At 45.5% G+C, this 23,030-nt stretch overlaps 1 protein-coding gene across 1 annotated transcript in view; it reads left to right on the top strand.

Annotated features, from left to right (window-relative positions):
* LAMC1 (laminin subunit gamma 1) overlaps positions 1-23,030 on the top strand; it is a 66,617-nt gene that overhangs the window by 27,041 nt on the left and 16,546 nt on the right. The window contains exons 2-8 of the mRNA XM_066192231.1: positions 15,552-15,856; positions 17,464-17,594; positions 19,014-19,180; positions 20,085-20,273; positions 22,222-22,339; positions 22,438-22,536; positions 22,643-22,779. Of these exons, the coding sequence (XP_066048328.1) occupies positions 15,552-15,856; positions 17,464-17,594; positions 19,014-19,180; positions 20,085-20,273; positions 22,222-22,339; positions 22,438-22,536; positions 22,643-22,779 (1,146 nt within the window). The remainder of the gene's footprint in view (positions 1-15,551; positions 15,857-17,463; positions 17,595-19,013; positions 19,181-20,084; positions 20,274-22,221; positions 22,340-22,437; positions 22,537-22,642; positions 22,780-23,030) is intronic.

The following is a 23,030-nucleotide window of genomic DNA, read 5'->3' as shown; positions in this document are numbered from 1 at the left end:
ATCCAAAGAGCTGTTGGAGCACTTCATTGTTAGCCTCAGAGGTGGGAACCGGGTGAATTAGTTGCTTATAAAAGGATTTAATAGCAGTGTGAGAAAAGGGGGAGCTGTGAGTTTCCTCTCTGTGCTGGCACTCAGCATCCACACTGTCCTGAAGAACAAGCTCAGAGATCTCATAACTAGGACTTAAAAATATTTTTTTAGTTTAATGCTCATTTAAACACTATGTAAAGACTGTCCTGTGCAAATAGAATTGGCTCAGCTCCGTGTTTGTTTGCTACAGCAATACAAATATTTAGGAAACTTTGCTTAGCAAATCCACCTTTTTCAGTTCTAAAAGTGTCTGTGTCAGAGGGACCTTGGAGGCTTGGTATGTTTTGGAGGGAAGGAGTTGAATCTTGAGAAGAGCTGATTACAGCAACACAATTATTTTCTGAATTGCTCTGTAATATATGCCTGCACAATGATTTTCCTCTGCATCCTCATACTCACAGATTTACCTGTTCAAGTTTGTCTTAATTCTAAAGCTCATTGGTATGTCCATGAAAAGGCTGGGAACAGCCTGGAAGTGTTTTCTCAGGAGCTGTGGGAGACTGAGCAGGGGGAACATAGATTACTCTTTAACCAGCAAGTCTGGAGGAGGATATGCTTATGTTGGGCAATGTGGTTTAAATTTGCACGCTGTTGCTATCTAGTCTCTTGGTTAATGAAGCAGTGGATAATGTGTGTACGTAATGTTCCTGGGAGATTGAAATGTCCCTCAAAAGCCAATCTGTCCAGCTGCCTTGTCTTTCTGCAACAGAACTTGGCATAAAAACTAACCAGACATGGTTAGGTGACCAGGTCAGTAATACCTGAGGAAATGAAGAAATGTGTGGTCAGCATAGTGACTTATTTATCAGTGACCTTGACATGGATGAAAAATACTTTGCAAATATTGAAACTTTGAAAAAAATTTTAGTTGCACTCTCTCCAACTTTCATATTTTGTGGTTTTTTTTATGATTCCTTTATTTTTCCCCCGCTCATATTTACTTATCTTCAGTACTTAGGGGTCTAGATAAAAGATGACTGAGAGGAGGAAGGAAATTCCACTCTTGGAGCTGAAGTGAGAGGTAGGAGGCTAAGCATGAATGCATCCTAAAACTCCGTGAAGGTCTCTTCCCACATTATCCAGATGAAGCTCTGCTTAGTCTAGCAGTATTTTACCAGAGTGATACTGCACCATGAAGTATGTGGAAAGCTGTTCCCTTATCCTCAGCAAAATCAGCTATTCCAGGAAAATGCTCCCTGCTAAATTGTCAACACTCTCAACTTCTTGTCTCTCCACCGTCATCACTGTCCTTAGAAATCAGCAGTGCAGATCTTGATTTCTTTCTACACTTGTTAAAAGAAATGTTAATTGCAGGTTTTAATGGACTGAAAATTAGCTTTTTACTGCTATCCTTAGATTGGCAAAAAGTAATTGCAATAAAAGTTCAAAAAACTTCTTGTAAAAGTATCCCAGTGTGATCTGGAAGTGATTAGATCATTGCTGGTATTGATATAAGGCTTTCTTCTTGTCATATGTGTGAAATCTAGTGTATCTAATCATTGACCCATAGCTGCTTCTTCTTCTTTTTTTTTTTTAATAGCAGTGCTTTTCTTTGCATTGGCTTGTATAGGGAGACCTGAAACGAAACTAGACTCTACTTGAGTATTTTTGTGTGCGTCAAGAAAATTCAGCAAGGATCGGGTGGTACTATATGCTGGTAGTGGAAATGTTGAATGAGCTTAAGAATTACTTTTTTTTTCTGACTTGTAAAAGAAAATAAAATATTTATATCATAAAAAGGTTTTTTGAGGTAAAATACTACCTTTTTTTTTTTTTTTTTTTTTTTTTTTTTTTTTTTTTTTTTGTAGTAATAAAAATAATCTACAGCAAGTACAGGGTCATCACACCTTGGTGGAGGGAAATCTGAGCATGCAGCTTGTCCATGCATTTGAAGAACTTGAAGCATTGCTTTTTGGAAACCGGTAACAAATCCATTCAGTAAAACTGCTCTCCAGGTCTTTGGAGTAGTTAGACATCCAAGAAGGTTATCACTGTCCATTTACTCATCCTGGGGGAGGCTTTTCTATCTGATACTGCTGCATAACTTTGTATGTTAAAGCTTTTTTCCTGCCAGTGCCCCTGAGAGGGTTGTGGAGTTATTTGCAGTGACTCAGGCACGGCTGTTAGCTGACTCTTTGCAAACAGGAGGCAGTTGTGTTCCTCTTGCTGGAATGCATTGCCCTGTGGAAGTAACACTCACCTAAGAATTTGGTCTGTGCCCTGTCATGTCTTACATAGTTTCTGAACCCTTTGCTCTTCTGCTTGAATGGATAGAAGGAAGAAGCTCTCCACAATCATAGCGGTGCTTTTTAGTGTTAGGGGAAAAGTCAGCCAAAGAGGGAACTGGGATTCAAACATGCATCTTCATCTCTCACAGCGTTGGCTTCTGCAGTCAGATGTGACTCTGAAGATATCCGTGTTGTGGAGTTGAGAAAATGCAAGACTTCCCTCCTAAAACTCAACCAAGAAGCTGACACATAGGAAGAAGCCCTGTGTTATTAATTCCTCTGCTCCCAGGGCTCCTTCTGTATTTAAGAATTTAGCCTTGAGAGCACTGTATTGTTGGAGACTTCACAAAGGCAGAGGCTTTACAGATAGGCCTAAGTGGCTGTTTCTTTCCCTGTCCTTAAAAAATACTATCAAAAGTGTCAGCGTGCAAACTAAGGACCCTGAAAGGAGAGGGGAAAAGATTTCTCTTGACCCCTGTTTTGTGGGCTTCTACTGATGGGGTACAAATTACTTGAAGTTTTAGTGCATGATATTTGAAATTACTAACTGAGTTAGGAGAGTTGTCATCTGACTTCAAAAGCTTTTTTTCAACCTAGAGATTCAGTGTTTTTATAACGAATGTACTTAGCAGTACTAATAAGAAAATGAAGTTTTAAGTTTCTCTCCTGAGAAAAGTATCTTCTCTCTGGTGGAGTCCCTTTAGGCTTCACAGCAGCGTAGTGTGCCTGAAGAAAATCTCATCACTTGTCATTTGGAGATGGTTAAACTCACTTTTCTGTGCCATGACCCTCTTGGGCAATGCTGTTACCCGAGGAAATCCCTGCTTGATACTCTGCTTGAAGAAGGTGTGCAGGACTGGGGAGGGTGTGGTGTGGTCTAACAAGCTGTGGCATGTGCCTCTCAACACCGGGCTGGGGATGCAAAGTTTGTCCTCCTGTGTGCACGATGGTCCTTGCTGTTTGTTGGGAGGCTCTGAAGCATCTGGGAATTAAATGCATTTCTCTGCATAGCTCCCACCAGCCTGCTCAGCCTGTTCTCTGCAGCACAGCCTGCTAACAAGGTGAATTAATTGCACATCTGGAATTCCCAGGATTCCATTGCATTCCTGCTGCTGGGAACCAGGTGCTAACATTTAGCTTCCTACCACATTGTATGGCCCAAGTTTCAACACCACCACATAGGCTCAGAAAATTAGGAGTTCCTGTGGAAGGTCTTTTAAATGCATTAATGTTTAATTTTCTTGTATCTGCTGGGGCTGATGTATTTTTTCCACGAAACTCACTTGACATTATACTGTCTCAGCAGTATCCCAGGTGGTGTTTGGTCCCACTTCAGCAACTCTGTTGGTACCTTCTCAATCCTTCCTTGACAAAGCAGCAAAGTAATATCTCAGTCCAGAAACCTCACTTATAGAAAACCCTAAGGAGAGACTGTTCATGTGCCAATTCTCCCCCCCCCCCCCCCCCCCCAGTTTTCTCTCTTCCTGGATGGGCAGCCTTTAGCCTGTAGAAGGAATTCTGATCTATAGGTAGCTTTCCAAATTGAGGTATGGTGTGGATACATTGAGGTGTTTTGGTGCCTGATGTGAAGCACATCTGGTTCTGTTCTAATCTGTCAATTAAATCAAGAGCTGCAGATTTTGCAGCTGGACGTATCAAGAAGTCTGGACTTACATTACCTTTGAAATGTCAGCAGGAAGCATCCAATTTTATTTTCTTTGTTCACGGTGTTCCAGAATAATTTTTACAGAATTGCTTCTGTCCCTTCATGCTAAGCCATGCTACCTTCTCGAGTACTTGTGGTTTTTTTGCTAAACTCTTTTCTCAGAAATAGGCACTGCATTAAGGAGTACTTTGTCCTTCATGTGTCTCCAGATGGGATCTGTGGGTGAACATGAACTCACACACTTGTAACTTCCACAAGCGCTGGCGGTGTGTACAGATTATTCTCCAGAGGCAAAGTTGAAGGCATATGCTGACTGTTCCCTGTGAATTGGGAACTGGGGTGCAGTTCCTCCTCTGCTTCAGTAAAATTTTGGAAGAACTTTGCTTCTGACTTCCCAAAACATATTTGAAACATAACTCAGTGGCAAGCTTTGTTTTGGAAATGGCCTCACTCCAGCAATGGTTTTGTCAAGTCTGTTTATCCTGATTTCTTCCCCAGCTTAATAGGCTGAGAAAGTAAAATCATTGTGTGTGTGGGTGGTTGAAAATGGGCTCTATGGATATTGCTGCAATTTGTATTTCATAAATAATGGTAGCTTGTGCATAAGCCTGTAATTGACTGAAAATGCATTAAAAGTTAGCATGAAGGCAGGTCAACTGCTGCTTAAAATCCATCGCTGGCGTCTCTTGGGAGGAGGGGAAGATGGAGAGGCAGGAGATATGTAAACTGTGCAGCATTAAACAGCATGATTCAAATGTGCTCAAAGTTAGTTTTCTTAAATGTTTACTGAAGAAGGCAAAACCTAAATACTTGAGAAAAGAAAGCTGTTGAGTCTGCATCAGGCCAGGTGATGGATGCTCACAGCAACAGTATTATTCCCAAATAACAGTGCTGTTAATTATGGCCTGTGTCTGAAAAAAATCTGGGGCTGGTGAGTGGGAGTTGGAAAGGCTGCAGGGAGAGTAAAACACCAAAATTCCAAAGAATTCAGTGTTCTGTGCAAGGAACATTTCTGGCCTCTCTGTGGCTGTACAGCCAGCGGTGTGTGAGTCAGTCTGGTGGGTCATGTTACTCCCAGAGCTGCTGAACTTGCTGCTACTTAGAGCACTCATTGTATACAGACATATCACTTAATTTGTTCTTAATTAAGCTCAACAATACGAGCTGTGTGTTTTTGATATCTAGTTCAGATAGGAGCAAAGCCAGGTGTTAGAGCTGTTGCAGGCTGTGAGCACATGTGGATCAGGGGTGAGTAGGGAAAGTGCTGCCTTTTGACAGGGGTAAAGGCTTCAGAATGTTATTTAATAGAAATTAGCGGCTGATTATGATAAGTGATGGAGCCATTGAAGTGGGTGGAGCAGCAGTGCTCCAGTGGGAGCTGGTGTGCCCACCTTCAGGAGTGCTGGGCCTGGAGCAGGGGGCATTTCACCCACACATATGGGCGCCATCCAGGATCATTTTCATGCTGCCTTTGGTCAGGACATCTTTGGCTCTGATCCTCTGGGTTTGTTGAACTTCTGAAACTGAAGCATCACACTTGCTTTGACTTCAGGTGTGCTGGTTGAAAGAGCAGGGGGAGGACATTGAGCTGCTGGAGGGTGAGGCTCCTGGGAGGGCATGCAGAAGGAAAACAGGCCTCAGGAAAACCTGCTGACATTCCTGCGCTAACAGCATTCACAAAATGCTTTTTATTAGATTTTTTTTTTTCCCCTCGAAAGTCAGTTGAATCTAGTTGTCCTTTAAAGAAACCTTTGCGGTTTCGCAATTCTCGCCAGATTATCTGATACTACATTTCTTTAAAGGTACTGCACTGCAGTCCAACAGACTTACTTTCTTTATACAGGAAATCGTGTTTTTGCCAATTGGCCAAATATCATATTTAAAGAAGCTGTGACCTCAGTTTTCTTTAGCTATTTAAACTTTTGGAGTTTGAAAGTAGTTTTTAGTATCTTTCTTCTCAGTCATTCTTCCATCTCCACATCTCCACCTCTGAAAAGGTATGGTTGGAGCTGAACATCAGGAATATTCCCTCCAACACCTCCTACTGTCAAATTAAAATTTCTGAGGGGAAATTGTCAAAATGGGATTTGCTCCTTAAGTCGAAGACGATGAGAATGACTTGAAGGTGGGTAAGACTTGTGATTCCTGTGGGGATGCGGTCGTACACAAGAAACATTTATGAGAGATGCATTCCCGTGTTGCCAGAGATCAAGGATGAAAAGTATCCAGTTCGATGGAAAGCTTTTTGGTGCATCTTCTCTGGCCTGCTGCTGCCACAAGCTCTGGTCTTAGTGGGGCTGTGGTGGTGGTGCTGGCTTCTTGCTTCAGATTTTACTGGATGGTAGTTCTATTTCCAACATGAGAAAAACTCTTTGGAAAATGTAATCTTGTTTGGAGACCAAGGTCCCACAGTGACTTGGAATGGGTGAGAATTGTCAGCTTTTAAGGATTGTTATTACTGCATTCACTGTTGGTGTTGTCATTGGACTGTCAGTAATGAAAGGAAAGTAATAACTGTGCATTCTTCTGCCAAGAATAAAAGTTTTGTCTTTTCTGCATCCATAAATTTTTCTGTTTTTTTTTTTTCTTTGCTTCTTGGGTGAAACTCCTGTTTTGAGAGAGTAAACTCCCACTTTCCTGTGTTCCTTCAGTTGTGGGAATGACCTGTTTTCACCCATACCTACTGTGTATGGGTTGTGGAGGAGCTTCTGGACCTTTGATACAAGCAAATGAACTTTCCAAGGATCCCAACCCACAGTAACACCAATCCAGCTTGTTTTGGTGCTGATACTGGTGGCAGGAGGTAGCTTTGCAGTCCAGATACACAAATGAGATGGAGCCCACCCTAAAATTGCCCATGGCATCCTTGATCATCTGTGATCTGCTGTGCTAGCCAAGCGTAAAGGGCCTTTTTAAAATGAGCTTTTGTAGTTTGTGCTGAAAAAGGACTTGGAGGCTTCCTGTGCAGCTCGGACTTTTGTGTTGGACATGGGATCTTCCCAGTCCCCAGTGAATAAACACAGCTGGCTGTTTTGGGAAATGGACTTAACATCTTTGCATCAAAGCTGTCCAAATAAGGCATCAAGCTGTACTGAATTAATGGATAAGCATTTTTAACTTTTACACTGACTTAAAAGTGATCAAATGAAAAAACGCATTTTCTGCAGGGCTGCCTTCAGCCCAGAGCAGGGGGAAATAAGCCTTACCCCTTTGGAAACATGACTGAAACAAGCAGGCTTGATGACCTATCAGTGTTGGATTATCATGCAATAATTTACTGGGCAGCCTTTGGCTGTCCAGAGCCGCCCACGCACAGGAGTCAATGATGCCTTTGTTTGGGAGTGCTGGAAGAATGCATGATCTAATGGGGTGGTGGGAGTTTGCCTTCGTTCCAGCATGCTCCAGGCTGTGCTCATTCCCCCAGTGTCCCAAACACATTTCCTTCCTCTGTCCCTGTCTTAGAACGGGCTCCCAGAAAAAACAGTCTATGTTTGTATCTGTCAGACTTTTTTAAAACCCCAGCACCCGTCTGTGGTGGAGCTCCACATGCCAGAATCTTTGGTTTGGTGGGGCATGGTTTAAGAATAGACTGCTAAAATCCTTCAGGACTTTCTTGTTCGTGATATATGCACATAAATCTTGAGGCTCTTCAGGTGAGGGCAAGAAAATAAACCTAAGATTTATTATTACTAGTTTGTGTTCCTATAAGGGCCACAGCTTGGCATGTGAGAACTGTTGTCTGTGCTTCTGCATGGAGTTATTTCCCTAGTGGAATTCCTCAGAAAGTGGAAATCCTTTACTTTCCTTTTCCAGATGCTGGATATTCCATTTGCTTGTGCAATACCAGTGCTCTCATCTTCCTCCTCCTCTCCAGATTTTCTCAGAAAAGCTAGGATCTAGTTGTAAAGGACATTTGCTGTAGAACTACAGAAATTTCTTGGTTTTGGTCCTAAGTGTGGCTTTTTCATGTACACGTGATGCAAGCGACATAACTTAATCCTTACGCATCTTGCAGGTGTTGGGCTGTTGTTGTTTAATGAAAGTACTTTATTCCAAAAAGAACAAGTGTCTCAGGGTGTTTCTCACTCTCCTCCCCTCCTTATAAACTCTGTCCTGCTCTTTTTGCCCATCTGCATGCTGAAAAATCCTATCCCATTCCATTAGGTGGGATACCTCACTCTCCTTAAATATTCCCTCTCATTTGCTGCCCCTGTGATCCAGGAGGGAAGGCTCTGGTGGGGTTTCTAGCATGAGAGGCTGAACAAAATACTGCAGAAGGTGAGAACTTGGAGTGTTTGGTTGGCTCAAGATGCAGCAAGTGGTCTTAAAGAAGACCTTGCCAACTTGCTGACATCCAGGTTTCTGTCCCCTGCAAAGAACACACTGCTTGTGTGAGGTTCTGGGATCTGTGCGTCTGCAAGAATCAGAGCCAGTCTGTTTTGCCCATGGCTGGTCCAGCGTTGTGCTGGGTGCTGGCAGAGCTGATGGTTCAAGAAGGGCAGAGTTGAGGCAGGAATAAGGGTGAATGGCATGGAGCACATTTCGGTCTAGTAACTGGGAAAGCTGGCATATCTTCCTGGGAATGATGGAGAAACAGGTCAGAAGAAAAAAGCAAAATGAAATGTCAGTGTATTTTATTGTTCTCTGCCCTGTCACTGCAAAATGGAAAAGAAATCCAGTCAAGAAGTACTAAGTGGGCTCTATTTGTTACTGGGTTTGTTTTCAAGTCTTTTAACCTTTACTAAGACATAGGTTGTCAGCAAGTACCAATGTGAGAAAAGCTGCCTTGAACCAGGTGCCAACCAAAAAAGAAACAGTAAAGTTTAACCATTTCATTACTGCTCAGTGGATTTTGTGGAAAACAAATGTGCAAAGGTTTGCCCAGTGCAGTCTTTTCAGGTGGATTTTTTTTTCCCTCAGCAAAACTCAGTGGCTGTGTGCTGGAGAGGTAGCATGGGCCAGTCCCATGTGCAGGGTAGTCGAGTGGACCGATAATGAAGGAGGCTGAGTGTCCTCTGGGCTTATCTCACCCAGGCATCTGCTCACAATTCAACACTTGTAGTCATCGTGCCAGCTGGCGAGACAGTTTTCCTGATGTAAATTATCCATCCGTTCTGAGGGGCCTGAATACAAGGAGGTCTTTTGTGTGTAGAACGAATTCCCAACTTCAGGGAAAAGGGAGGAGTTTCTGAAGATCTAAATGGCATTTGTTTATATGGGTTTCAGCATGGCGCATTTCCTGGTGGACCTTGGCATACTGAGGTTGGCGATGACCCAGCTGAGAGAGAGCTGTAATTGCTGATGACAGCTGGCCAAGCCAAACTATGCGAGCAGGTTGTTTGGGGCAGTATCCACTGAATCAAACAATGCTGAACATTTTTTTGCAATATTGTCTTGAGGGCTTGTATGTGTGCTTGCTTACAGTAGAGAAAGGGATTAAAGGTTTTCTGCATCATCCTGAATTGTCGGAGGGGACTGGCTATTGTGTCACCTTGTCACTTGCCGGTGAACAGCTCCATGCCTCAGAAAAGATGCAGTTTTTAAAAGCGTGGCTCATGATTTTGAGCTCTGGGTGCTTTGAACACATGTCAGGTTGCACTCGTGAAGCGCTAAGCTCATGGTCACTGATTCCAGCATCTGGAGTTCCTCTTGCAAAATAGATCTGCCACTTCTCAATACACACAGGGACATACTACCTGGCACTTGACACTATCAGACAGTTCTAAGCCAAACCGAGCTCAAGTACTGGCTTCTAGGAACAGGAGAACAATGTCTTTTTGTCTTCTAAGTGTAATGTTTAAAACCGCCTTTCACCTAGTTATTTCACCTGTCACCATTTCTTAGCGTAATAGCTGTATATGTTTGTTCAGCCCGGCAAGACATGAAAGCAACCTGGGTTGCTTATCTTTGCTAGAAAAAGGCTCTCCAACCTCAAAGAACTTGCCAAGCTGTAAAGCACAGCATTTACGTTCAGTGTGAACAGTGGGGAAACACATTTCCACACTGTGTCAGCTGGTCTTGGGTAAACTCCATTGTTCCAGCAGTATTTACCCAGCAAGGCACTGCACAGCCGCTCTCTGTGCATTAACTGCATTCCTCTTTAATGCCATTAACTGCACTGCTCAAGGAGTTACGCTGCCAGCTGCCATCAATGTCTTTTTCACGTGGGTTGCTCATTTGGGAGGGGTCTGAATGCACTTTCTTGGCGTGCCATGTAAAACTGGAGATGAAAAAGGGAGGGTCCTTGCCATTTAGCAGGAGTTCCCAGGGAAAACGTTTCCATGCTGCCCAGAGCACAGTTGGCGTGTGCTGTGCCTTTAGCTGAGCTGGGGCTTTCACAAGGAGCTGTGGGAGACCTTATCAGGAAACAGGGGTCATAATTCAGTTATACTGGAGAGTAAAAAAAAAAAAGTTCTTTTCTGGGGCAAGCAGCCTGTGACCTGGCCTTTCATCTAGAGCAGAAAGTTGTGTGTGTGAGTGAAAGCACATGCTCAGCCCCCTCATCATTCCCAGGATTCTTTTGAAGTATTTCCTCCCCATTTTGATGAAGCCTGAACACAGGGGTTTTGCTTCACACCAGAGGAATGCAGTACCAGTAGAAGAAAACTAACCACCCCAATTCAAAAGAGCAGAGTATTCCTGACAATTCAGCTGACACAGTTTAATGGAGTGACCTTCATTGTTGTCTCTGGCTTCCCTTTTGACTTAGGCAATGGCTGCTCTTGCCTGATGTTTTCCTGTTTTCACTTGTCATCGAAGTTGCCCAAAGAAATCCCACCAGGACTGACTTTTCAGCATTAGATTTTGCTTTATCTTACCATGTGAGCTCAAAGAAAACTTTCTCATTAAGCCGATGACACTTTTACTAGTGATAAAACTGTGATAGTAGTTGTGGTTTTTAGTTACTCTCCATCCATGTTGGTGAAGTTCTGTGATAGTCTGCCAAGTTGCAGGTCAACACACTGGGGTAGCCCTGCAGAAGAAAGAGGAAGTATTTGCTTCCTGGACCCCTTGCCTTTTACCTGGAAAAGAAGTGAAGTACGTCCTGAGTTTGTTTACCAGGGACCTGAAAAAGATGTTTGTGTGTCTCCAGCCTATTGTCTTAAGTCTGTCTTGAGTTCCTGCATGTGCATGTTGTTCCTACCTCAAGTATATTTTGCTTTCAGTGAGGAGCTGTCTTTGAGAAGAGCCCATGTAGTAAGAGAAGCAGAAAAGCTGGGGGGATCTGATTTGTACACAGGATGCCTGTTTCTTACCTTCATTAGGATTCAGGAGAAAAACCCTCCAAATACATGGAAACAGGATTCATCTCTTGGACTGGGCAGGAAGGGGAAGGAATGCCTAAGCTAAGTTAATGCTGAGTGTTGTTCTGTTGGAAGAAAGCAGTTTGGCATTTATCGTGGTGCTTGCTTCTCACTTGTTTTCTCTGTGTAAGAAAATCTCATTAAATAATCAACCCCAAACCAACAGTGAGCAGGTACTGAGCAAGAGCCATGATTGTGAATGTCTGGCTTCCAGTCTTGTGCTTAGGTCATCCATAACTGCACACATGATATAAATAGGAAAGGGTATTTACTAAAACGTGTCGGGGGGCTTGTATCTGTAGAACGTCCCAGCTGTGCTGCATGTCACACACAGACAATAATATTTGGTGGGTGGTTTAAACACCAGATTGGTCTTTTTCTATTATGGGGTGTCATGGTTTGGCACTGGCCAAATACCAGGTATCCATGAAAGTCGTTTGCTTACTTTCTTTTGTTACAGCTGAGCAGAGGAGAGGGGAAAAAAATAATGAAAGGCTCATGAGTTGAGATAAGGACTGGGAGAAACCCTCTACGGGCAATACAGGTTCAATTTTAAAGTTATAAAATAAATTTATTTTTAACAGAGTCAGAGGAGGATAATGAGAAATAAAATAAGCTTTTATAATAAATAAACCTGTTTTCCCTCAGCCCTCCCACTTTCCTACCAACAGTGCAGGAAGACAGGGCATGGGGGTTTTGGTCTGTTTGTCATTGGACGTCTTTTTCTGTTCACTCAGGGAGAGGAGTCTTTTTTCTGTTAAGCCGTGGGGTCCCTCCCATGGGGAGACAATCATCCCCAAACTGTTGTGGTGTGGGCCATTTGTCCACAGGGCGCAGTCTTTTAAGGATAGACTGCTCTAGTTTGGAAGCAAGGACTTTTTCTCTCTCTCTGGAAGCCGGGGCCCTCTCTTTCTCTAGTCGGGTCTCCCACTGGATCACAGCTTTCCCTGCCATCCACCCGCTCCGCTTTTCCCACCGGCTGCGAGTGGATTTCTGCATCCCCCGTGGGCTTCATGCACGACAAGAGGACAGTTTGTTTCACCACAGTCCTCACCACGGCCTGCGGAGGAATCTCTGCTCCAACACTTGAAGTGCCTTCTCCCCCTCTTTCTTTTCCACTGACCTTGGTGCTGCCATGTTGTTTTCCCTCACGTGTCCTCACCTCCTTCTCTTCTCTGACTGGAAGAAAAACTGCCGCTTGTAGGTACCATTGTCAACGAGTTCCATTAATTCGAAGATTCCTGCGGGATCCTGCAGTGCTGAGAGGTCGATCTCGTCCAGGTTCCGCTTCGGGCAGTCACTCACCATGTTTTTGACGCCTACCATGTGGCCCCATTGCCACTGGCGGGTTGTGGTGGCTGCGAGGCAGCAATGCTGTTTGATGCCCCTCTCCGTGCGGCAGCAGTGCTGTTTGATGCCTCTCTCCGTGCGGCAGCAGTGCTGTTTGATGCCTCTCTCCGTGCGGCAGCAGTGCTGTTTGATGCCCCTCTCCATGCGGCAGCAGCAGTGCTGTTTGATGCCCCTCTCCCTGCGGCAGCAGTGCTGTTTGATGCCCCTCTCCGTGCGGCAGCAGTGCTGTTTGATGCCCCTCTCCCTGCGGCAGCAGTGCTGTTTGATGCCCCTCTCCATGCGGCAGCAGTGCTGTTTGATGCCCCTCTCCGTGTGGCAGCAGTGCTGTTTGATGCCCCTCTCCGTGCGGCAGCAGCAGTGCTGTTTGATGCCCCTCTCCGTGCGGCAGCAGTGCTGTTTGATGCCCCTCTCCATGCGGCAGCAGCAGTGCTGTTTGATGCCCCTCTCCGTGCAGCAGCAGTGCTGTTTGATGCCCCTCTCCATGCGGCAGCAGTGCTGTTTGATGCCCCTCTCCGTGTGGCAGCAGTGCTGTTTGATGCCCCTCTCCATGCGGCAGCAGCAGTGCTGTTTGATGCCCCTCTCCGTGCGGCAGCGGTGCTGTTTGATGCCCCTCTCCGTGCGGCAGCGGTGCTGTTTGATGCCCCTCTCCATGCGGCAGCAGCAATGCTGTTTGATGCCCCTCTCCATGCGGCAGCAGTGCTGTTTGATGCCCCTCTCCATGCGGCAGCAGCAGTGCTGTTTGATGCCCCTCTCCATGCAGCAGCAGCAGTGCTGTTTGATGCCCCTCTCCGTGCGGCAGCAGTGCTGTTTGATGCCCCTCTCCGTGCGGCAGCAGTGCTGTTTGATGCCCCTCTCCGTGCGGCAGCAGCAGTGCTGTTTGATGCCCCTCTCCATGCGGCAGCAGCAGTGCTGTTTGATGCCCCTCTCCGTGCGGGGCCCGGGAAGGAGAAGCCGCCGCCCCGGCCCCTCTCTCAGCCCGGGCAGGCAGGCCGGCTGTGGCCAGGCAGGCCGGCTGTGGCCAGGCAGGCCGGGCTCGCTGTGGGGTCGCCCCGAGACGGCGGCTGCGGCGCATTGCCACCCGCTGCACCAGGGATGGCCCCAGCGGCACTTTTCCAGCCCTGGAAAAAAATACTGTGCACGTGCTGTTTTGATTTTCTTCTTAAATATGTCATGACGGAGGCGTTACCAGCCTCTGTAACTGGGCCAGCAGTGTGTCCATCTCCAGAACCATCAGCTCTCTGCTGGACATGGTGGAAGCTTCTGGCAGCTTCTCACAGAAACTACCCCTGTGGGCCCCCCTGCTACCAGAAGCCAGGCTGTGCCAAACAGACATGTTGGGGGACATAATTTTTCAGTATGTCTTGATTTTTACTTAATTCTTTTTCAGGTATGTTCGTTTCTGGACCCTTTGCTGTCTTCTCCTGCTACTTTGGTTCCTCCCTGGTGCCAGACAGGCTTTGGGTGTGACGTGCTCAATGCAGGCTGGCCCCCGGCCTAATCGCTGGGGGACCTGCAGGGCAGAACCTGATTCGTGACCTAATTCATGGCTGTGGGGTTGTGCGTGTGTCCTTGGAGGACACTCTGTTCTTGGTGCGTGGTGCCGTCTGGTCTGCTCTCACTTGTGAAGGAGGTGAACACTTCAGCGAGTGCCAAGCCTCATGTTAAAATTTAACGTGGTACAGTCCATTCGTTTTACAAGTTGAGGTTAAATCCGTGTGACTTCTGCAGGCTGAAAAATCCTGTGTCTCAATCAGCTGAAACACTTCTAGTAGCTTTTTTTTTTTTTTGATCAGTGAAAGAACTGGTGATGGCTGCAAGTTCTGCTAAGAGCACTGTTTTTCTTGGAAGTGGTGGGAGCATAAAAGAGCGTGGCAAGGACTAAACACCCGGAGTTTTATTCCAAACAAACTCAACGTTGTTTTAGCGAACTCCCTACATGCTCCATGGTGTCCTGATTGTACACAGTCTGCTTGGTGAGGTGGAGCAAGAACAGCTGGTACACAGCTGTATGCCTCCTCCTGGGAACACTTGGCCAGCGGGGACAGCAGACGAAGGTGGCTGAAGTGTGTTGCGGTCCTTTTCTCCTAATAGATTCTCTCGGGGATGTGACTCCCCTGGGCAGTTGGTTTATGTGCACAGGGGTAGATTCTCAAGTCACTGGAGAAGAGTCATGAGGGAGGATGATGTGCTGACTGCCACAGACTGGTTAGGAGGGGAACAGAGGGCAAGGAGGTGGATTTTCTTTCATCCTTCTAGGAGATGGAGAACATGGGTAGCATGTAAATCATTGCACTCTGATCTGAAAAATGCCTTGGTGACTTTAGTTATGTGATGCGGGAAACTTTTTCCCAGGGAATGAATAGAAGAGGGCTGTAGTTGGTAGGTTCAGTGCTGGAGGAAAAGCTTTGTGAGCTGTAAAAAGAGATTGCGGTATTGTCTGTTTAGAGAGGAAGCAGAGGTACAGACCAGGCTCTACAGTGTGACTTGTTCCTCTCTGGTTAATACCGTTTCTCCCATGCATATGTTTGGGAGAAATATCAAATATCATGATTAACTTGGGCCTGGCCTTAAATACACACAAACTACTCATGTGTCTGATGTAGACTGTCATCTGTTAGGGATGCATGTGGAAGAGAACTGCAGCTTCTGAAACGTTTCATTGCACAGAAGCTTGTAGGTCTCTTTATTTATCTATTCAGCCTACCCTCAGCTTCTGCTTTCAGTTCCTTCACCGTGTCTTTTCTTGGAGACACAGCACTGGACTGGAAGAGATACTTTTAGTGTTGCTGGGCATGCTCATCTTTCTGGATAATGCTGGGAGGATGTTTGTCTAGAGAGAGAAATGCAGTTGCAGCTCTTTTCCATTTTTTTCTCAGTTTCGAGTCTTTCTCACGTGCCTCCTCTCCCCTGCAGGAAAAGCTTTTGACATCACGTACGTGCGCCTCAAGTTCCACACCAGCCGGCCCGAGAGCTTTGCCATCTACAAGCGCACACAGGAGGACGGCCCCTGGGTGCCCTACCAGTACTACAGCGGCTCCTGTGAGAGCACCTACCACAAAACCAACCGCGGCTTCATCCGCACGGGGGAGGACGAGCAGCAGGCGCTCTGCACCGATGAGTTCAGCGACATCTCCCCTCTCACCGGGGGCAACGTGGCCTTCTCAACCCTGGAGGGGCGTCCCAGTGCCTACAACTTTGACAACAGCCCTGTGCTGCAGGTATGTGAGCAGGACGATGTCGGTCAGGGGGTCTGAGTTGAGTCTTCCTGTGGAGTCACTGTGGATGGTGCCAACTGGGCTGCACTACAGCCCTGACTTGTAGTGAAAGGCCCTATGCACACGTAGGTTGGGATGGACAGTCCACAGAGATGCTTTGGAAGGAAGAGTTGAACTCTTGAGTCTATTGATAGTAAGTTTATGGTACCAAAAAAGCAAACCCGGTGGCGTTAAGGGTGATTTGTCAGTAGGCATCATGGAAGTCTTCGGAGGATGAATGTAAATCTCTGCCAGCTTAGAAAGCAGCTGTGGATATTCTGCTGTTGTTTCAGATACAAGGACAGAGGAAGGTAAAGTCTTAGTCCAGTTAGTATTTGAGGCATCTGCATGTATATTTCAAGCAGAAAAAAGTAAGAAATGTAAGATTCTTCTAATTACATAAAGCATTGCAGGAATCCCTACCCTGTTCTCTTACATGTGTGTTGAAGCAGAGAAGTTTGATTTTATCCTTGATATTTTCCTCTTACAAGTGGCTTGGCAAACTAAAATGAAAAAAAAAAAAATAAGATTAATGGGAAAGGACAAAGAACTTCTGAAGTGGAAAAGAACCAGTTTGGCCACCTCATTGGTGTAGCTAACCCTTGCAGAAAACCATGCCTTATCGTTAAAGTGAACAATGAGATTTCAAGTTAGCAATGTGTACAATTTTCTGATAAACTTCTCTATGTAAGGAATAGAGATCTGACCACCAGTTTCCTAAAATACGTACCAACCCCTGGTGTTGCTTTTCAGAACTGAAGCAAATGTGTATATTGTAGTTGGTATTTCCATGTATTTACATCAGTGTTTGTAATTCAGTAAATAAACACTATGTTACTGGCTGAGCAGTGACACAGGTGCTGCACAGTTGTACATACAGGGATGTTTCTTTGTGTTTTTTAATGGTGTTTGGAGGAAAGTAGCTTTGTAAAGGGTGTAATAAAACCAAGGAGGGGCCGAGGTAGTGGCTGGAAGAAGGTGATACGGAATTTGGCAACAGGCTGTGTGTGCTGGCTGCTGCTGCATGAGGGCAGAGCAGTGTGTTACAGGCACTGTGTAAGTATTATAAAAAACTCTTGTATTGCAAGTCAGATCTGCCTGTCTTCCTCAGCCTCCCCCAGCCTCACTCCTTTGTCTGTCTGTATCTTTCAGTCTGGTGCAATATGTCTGCAGACAAATGTACCCTAAAGCTTTTCCCATTGGTGCTGCATAGCTTTGCAGGAAAACTACAGCCAGACTGTTATGTACAATTAGCAAGCTGGCATAATTGCCTGCCTTGCACTTTGTGCTGAAGAGGTTGCTCAGTGCTTCCCAGTTGAAAGCAGTCAGGATGCAAAGAGGCATTGGAAAGGGTCTCCAGAGAGTAGAAAAGGTCAGGAGAACCCATTTCAGCCAAGAGGATGTGGCATCAGGTTTCTGGGGCTGGAGTGCGTGAGCTCCCGAGGTGCAAAGGGGAAAACAATGAGGAAGGAGCCAGCTGCTGCTGAATGATTTCATTAAAGGAACTGCTAATGACTGGTACTCTCTCAGGGAGAGGGTGTTTCATCTGATGGGATTTCTGTCTGATCTAGGAATGGGTGACGGCTACAGATATTAGAGTGACCCTCAATCGTCTGAACACATTTGGAGATGAAGTTTTCAATGACCCAAAAGTTCTCAAGTCTTACTACTATGCAATTTCTGACTTTGCTGTGGGTGGTAGGTGAGTAGACAATAAAACTCTGTGCTTACTAAAGTTTTTGGTTAGTTTTGCTAGACATCTTTAAAGATACTGATTGTATTCACATGATACCAATAGGCTCTGGTCTTTACTGACTGTCCTAAATCAAGAATGCATTAGAATGAATTCTACATAATTTGCAAATATTGTGTATAAGCTTTTGTGACTATAACTTCAGGGCTAGAAGAGATCGGTTTTTTTCCTTGATTAAATGAAATATTAAGTGATTTGAGAGGCTAAATGGTGAAAAGAGTAACAAAAGAAGAAAATTTTTTCTGCTCTGTGGTTTGTGCATTTTTAATGTGTTTTTAAATTGTTCTCTGCCCATATCTGTACTCTAGAATAACTGTAAGTAGAAAATCTCAGTCCCTCTATTTCACATATATTGAAGAAGCTATCTCCTTTGGAGGTCTGGAACATGGTACAACATGGTTGTGGCTGTCCATTCCGCTTGCCAAAGTCTGTTGTAGAATGTTTAAACCTCAAGTAGTTGATGATAAAATGTTTTAATAAACAGAGATGAGACCACTGCAGGGTTTTGGACTGTTTGCATATGGTGGTCCTCAGACTGGGATTTGGCCACATGGAGATTTGCATTGGCTGCACCACCAGTCTGGAGGTCCCTGGGCTTCTGTATTAGTCACCTTTGTGCTATTTAATTTCCTACTAATACCACAATAGCCCACACCCGGTGAACACACTGTGTTCTGGGCTCTCACAAGAGAGAAGTTGTGGAAAATTTACTAACTTAAAGCCAGCTAAATCTTTGCTTCTCCTACTCAGGTTAGTCTGAAGACTGCAAAGGAGTTAGTTAACTTTCTTAGCTTTCTAAATGCTTACCTAGAGCAGGCTGCACCTCCTTTGTTTCATAGAATGGTTTGGTTTGGAAGGGACCTTCAGAGATCACCCAACGCCCATTGTGGGCAGGTACACCTTCCACTATCCCAGGTTGCTCCAAGCCCTGTCCAGCCTGGCCTTGGACACTTCTGGGGATGGGGCAGCCACAGCTTCTCTGGGAACCTATGCCAGTGTCCCACCACCCTCACCGTACAACATTGAGTCCTTATGTCCAATCTAATCCCATCATCTTTCAAATTAAAATTTGAAAGATGTTTAAATTTTTGCCCCTTGTCCCATCATTACAGGCCCTGATGATAAAAGTTTCTCTCTGTCTTATAAACCATTTCTAGATATTAGAAGGCCTCCATATGATAACCATGAAGCCTCCTCTTCTGCAGGCTGAATGACAGCAGTTTTTGTTGTCGATTTCATTGTAGTCATCTACCTTCAAATTTCTCCCATCTCAGATTTTGAGATCTGGGCCCTATGTTTTGGTGTTGCTTTGTGAGTGACCTGGAGCCCTGGAATTCTAATACCTGTTCCTTACCTCTCCTGAACCAGGTGCAAATGCAACGGGCACGCGAGTGAGTGTGTGAAGAACGAGCTTGGGAAGCTGGTCTGCAACTGCAAGCACAACACCTTCGGGGTGGACTGCGAAAAGTGCCTTCCTTTCTTCAATGACCGCCCGTGGAGGAGAGCGACCGCGGAGAGCGCCAACGAGTGCCTGCGTATGTGCGGCTGCACCCGGGGACAGCCTCTCTGGGGCAGGGGCCCCTCCCTCTGCTGGCAGCCACGGGCTGGCCCTGCCTTCTTTTAACTTGTCTTAGTTACGGTTAGCCAGCATTAAGCACTGTTCATGGGACTGTTGGTCATTCCGCTCCTGTCCTGTGGGAGCTTTCTGGTAAATCCCTAAGAATGGGCATCTCCTTTCTGGAGAAGGATGGGAAACCACCTTTAGGAAAGAGGTGTCCTGCAAAAATGTACTGGCTTGTACTTTATGAGACTCATGGGAAGAGAAATCTGTTTACTATGCCGGAGGATAATTGCCCTTTCAAAAGCTCCTCATTTAGCATCAGCTGATTTTTGTGTTTGGGTTATTGGTTTTTACAATTACTTGTTGATTATTTAATCTAATATCTGGACTACAGATCCAGATTTCTGTCACGGAGCACCAGTTTGCTTGGTGTTTTGTCCCGACCACAGCTCCTGGTAGTTTACTTTATGGGGAAGCTTTTTCAGACAGAAAAGTTTTCTTCCTGTCTGACTTCTGTGTGTCTAGATAGGTCCCAGCTGTCTGTGGCTTCCCTCAATGGGCTGGTGAAATTGGGATGTCTGCCTGTCTAGGGATTTGCAATCCAGGGGAGAATCTCTCATTACAGCGTGGAGTAGCCTCATGTTACCTTTTCATGCTTGTTTGGATGACAGAGATTGGTGGTGCTGTGTGGGAGGATGACATTGAAAGAAGCGGGGTAGAAAATGCTGGTTTTCTTTTGGCATTGATGAGAATGGTCTCAAGTTTGTTTCAGGTCTTGGAGTGGTTAAAAGCTCCTACTCGAACTCCTCTACGCTGAACTGTGCAGGGTGGGTTTTGTGCTGTGGGGTCAGGCTGGTCACTGACATTTCTTTTTGCAGCGTGTGACTGCAACGGGCGTTCCCAGGAGTGCTACTTCGACCCCGAGCTGTACCGCGCCACGGGCCACGGCGGGCACTGCACCGCCTGCGCCGGCAACACGGACGGGCCGCACTGCGAGCGCTGCCGCCACAGCTTCTACCGCCCGGCCAGCGACCAGGCCTGCCTGCCCTGCAGCTGCAACCCCGTCGGTGAGCACTGCTGCAGACAGGGCTGCTTGCAAACTTCCGCGCGCAGAAACCACCTCTCCTTTCCATCGTGCAGCTCATTGCAAACTCCGCGCTAAAAAGAGGGAGGGGTTGTTTGGATTTATTTTTTTTCCCCCTACATGTAGGAAATGTTTATTGGGTTCTGTTTTGTTTTAAGTTATCCTTGGATCTAAATGGGGTTAGGGTGGCAGGGGGCAGATGGGTCTCCTCTGAAGCACGCACTTCTTCAAATATATTCTGAAATAGATCTCTTTTTCCACTGTGTATGTCTTGCCCTGGATGCTCCCAGTACGAAAGAACTCATTTAAATTCTTAATAACCAAGATGATGTGAGTGGATATTTCTGGAAGTTGTTCATGCTGAGAAATTGTAGTGAACTTTAGCTGCTGCATCAGTTTCTCCTACTGAGTATCCAAGCACTATAAATACAAACAAGTGAAACATTAAACACAAAAGGGGGTGGGGTGAGATAAAACAAAGTAAACTCAAAATATGTAGTTAAACTCCATTTTAAAAAAAGGGGGATGGGGGTAATTACGGCAGGAGAATAAATCTTTTGTTGTGAAGGGAACCACTTAACCTGTAAGGAGTGATCTCATAACTGCACCAGCCCACAGCAAGTAAGGTAGAAGGAGGGGAAAGGGTAATACAGAGTAGGATATGATGTGAGTTTCAAAAGAGTAGCTGGCATAAGTCGTTGCTTGCAGCATGCCCTAAAAGCAGCCAGGGAGAGGTCTGCCAGGATGCATCTCCCATCTAATTTTGTCAGGGAGTCATTCAGTTGTGAAACTTTTGACCAATAAAGGTCCTTTTTTCTTCTGGGTCCTTGTGTTAGGCCTTATTTTAAGAGGGGTTGAGGGTCGGTGTCAGCTGAGACAGTCGAAAAGATGCAGGGAGGTGACTTCTCAGGTCTTTAAGGACAGTTTTCAAAGGCCTTTATAACTTAGCCATTGTATGCCATGATTCGCTGACACCCAGGCTGTATTTGAATCTCCTGGCTATGTTTGGAATGGTAGTTTTTGTCAAGTACTCTTTTCTTCCTAAATAATCCTAAGTGGGACTGCAAAGGGGATTTGGACTTCGGCTGTATATGGTAAAGTTTTGTGAGTTGTTCTGTTCTGTCCAGCTTAATCATCTTATAACTCTTCACTTTGCTGTAATCTTCTGGTGTGGATTGAAGTGGAAACAAGCAACTATTTCTGTATATTAAAGTATTTTTCTCCTGATAGTTAACTCTTAAAGTGCTGGCAGCTCTGAGACTGGCAGCTACATGGATGCTTGGGAGAAAGCATTTTGTCCGCTGTGGATTAAGGAGACCTACTACTGCTTTTTGTGCAAGACCACTTTAATGGAGCAGTAGTGAGGAAGGCATTCTTCCAAAAATGAGGGGTTTGCCCAAGAGTTTACTAGGTTCGTAGTGGCATTTGCAGCCTCACTCCAAAGAGGCAGTTTAGTCTTCAAATGCAGCTTAGGAATCAAGGAAGGAAATTGAAGTGTGAAAGGGAGAGGTCAGGGAAAGGGGAGATGCTGATTAGGTGGAATACAAGGGATTCAGGGAATAAAATCTTGGAAATTACCTCTCGCAGAGTAAAACAGATGTGGAATGGGAGGCATGCAATTGTAGCGCTGAGGATGAAGCAGGAGAAAGCAATTTGAAGTTAAAATTATATTTTATATATAAAAAGGTAGGTTGGTAGGAATAAAAGGCTGAATATAATTTGGGAAGACTAGATAACAGTTCATCTGTCTAGAGCTGCCAGGAGAAAAATCCCTGCGAACTAGAGGCAGTCTTTAGGTAAGCTGTCTCTCATCAGACAGAGGCTGTGCTTCCCTCTTTCATCATCCTTATTTCTTGGCCGTTTTGTCAAGTTTGAATAGCTGATGGAGCCATACGTGAGTGCTGAGGTGCCTGTCCCTGCTGTCCCCACAGGCTCCCTCAGCACACAGTGTGACAGCTATGGCCAGTGCAGCTGCAAACCCGGTGTGATGGGGGACAAGTGTGACCGGTGCCAGCCAGGCTTCCACTCCCTCTCCGAAGCTGGGTGCAGGTAAGGAGGATTGCAGCTCTCTGAAAGGAAAACTAGTTTTTTTTAAAGCTTTCTCTATGTGGCTCTTACTGAACTAACCTCTCTCCTGCCTCTCCCAGGCCCTGTTCTTGCAATGCTGCTGGCAGCACAGGGGAATGCAACGTCGAGACAGGGCGGTGTGCGTGCAAGGACCACGTGGAAGGATTCCACTGTGAGAGGTGAGTTTTTTCTTCCCATGGCTTTGTTTCAAGAATGAAAAACATTTGAGTGAGGACCTGGGGTTAAGCATCAGGGAAATTAATTCTCTTTCCTTCGCATCTTCAGATGCAAACCTGGATTTTTCCATCTGGATTCCTCCAATCCAAGAGGCTGTACCCCCTGCTTCTGTTTTGGACACTCCTCAGTCTGCACCAATGCTGTGGGCTACAGTATCTATAGCATCACCTCCAACTTTGAGTTTGGTAAAATTGAGTTTTCCTTTGTTATTTCAGGTTGGGTTGTAGACTTGAGTCAGAAGTGATTAAAAAAACCCAACTCCTTCCTTTCTGTGCAAGACTGCAAACCTTGGGCAGGCAAGTCTAGGATCCCTCTTTTGGAAGTGCTGAAGCTACCTGGAGCTTCCATGTCTGCAGCTTGTTTGTTCAGATGGGGAGGAATGAATTCACAGCTCTGGCCTCAGGCACACAGTTATTGTACGCTGTGCAGGTGCAAG

The sequence above is a fragment of the Chamaea fasciata genome, unplaced genomic scaffold (genome assembly GCF_029207755.1).
Source record: "Chamaea fasciata isolate MVZ Bird 193981 ecotype frontalis unplaced genomic scaffold, bChaFas1.0.hap1 SCAF_10, whole genome shotgun sequence".
NCBI classification, from domain to species: Eukaryota; Metazoa; Chordata; class Aves; order Passeriformes; family Sylviidae; genus Chamaea; species Chamaea fasciata.
Note: the sequence above shows the minus strand (reverse complement) of the source record. Positions and strands in the feature narration are given on the sequence as shown.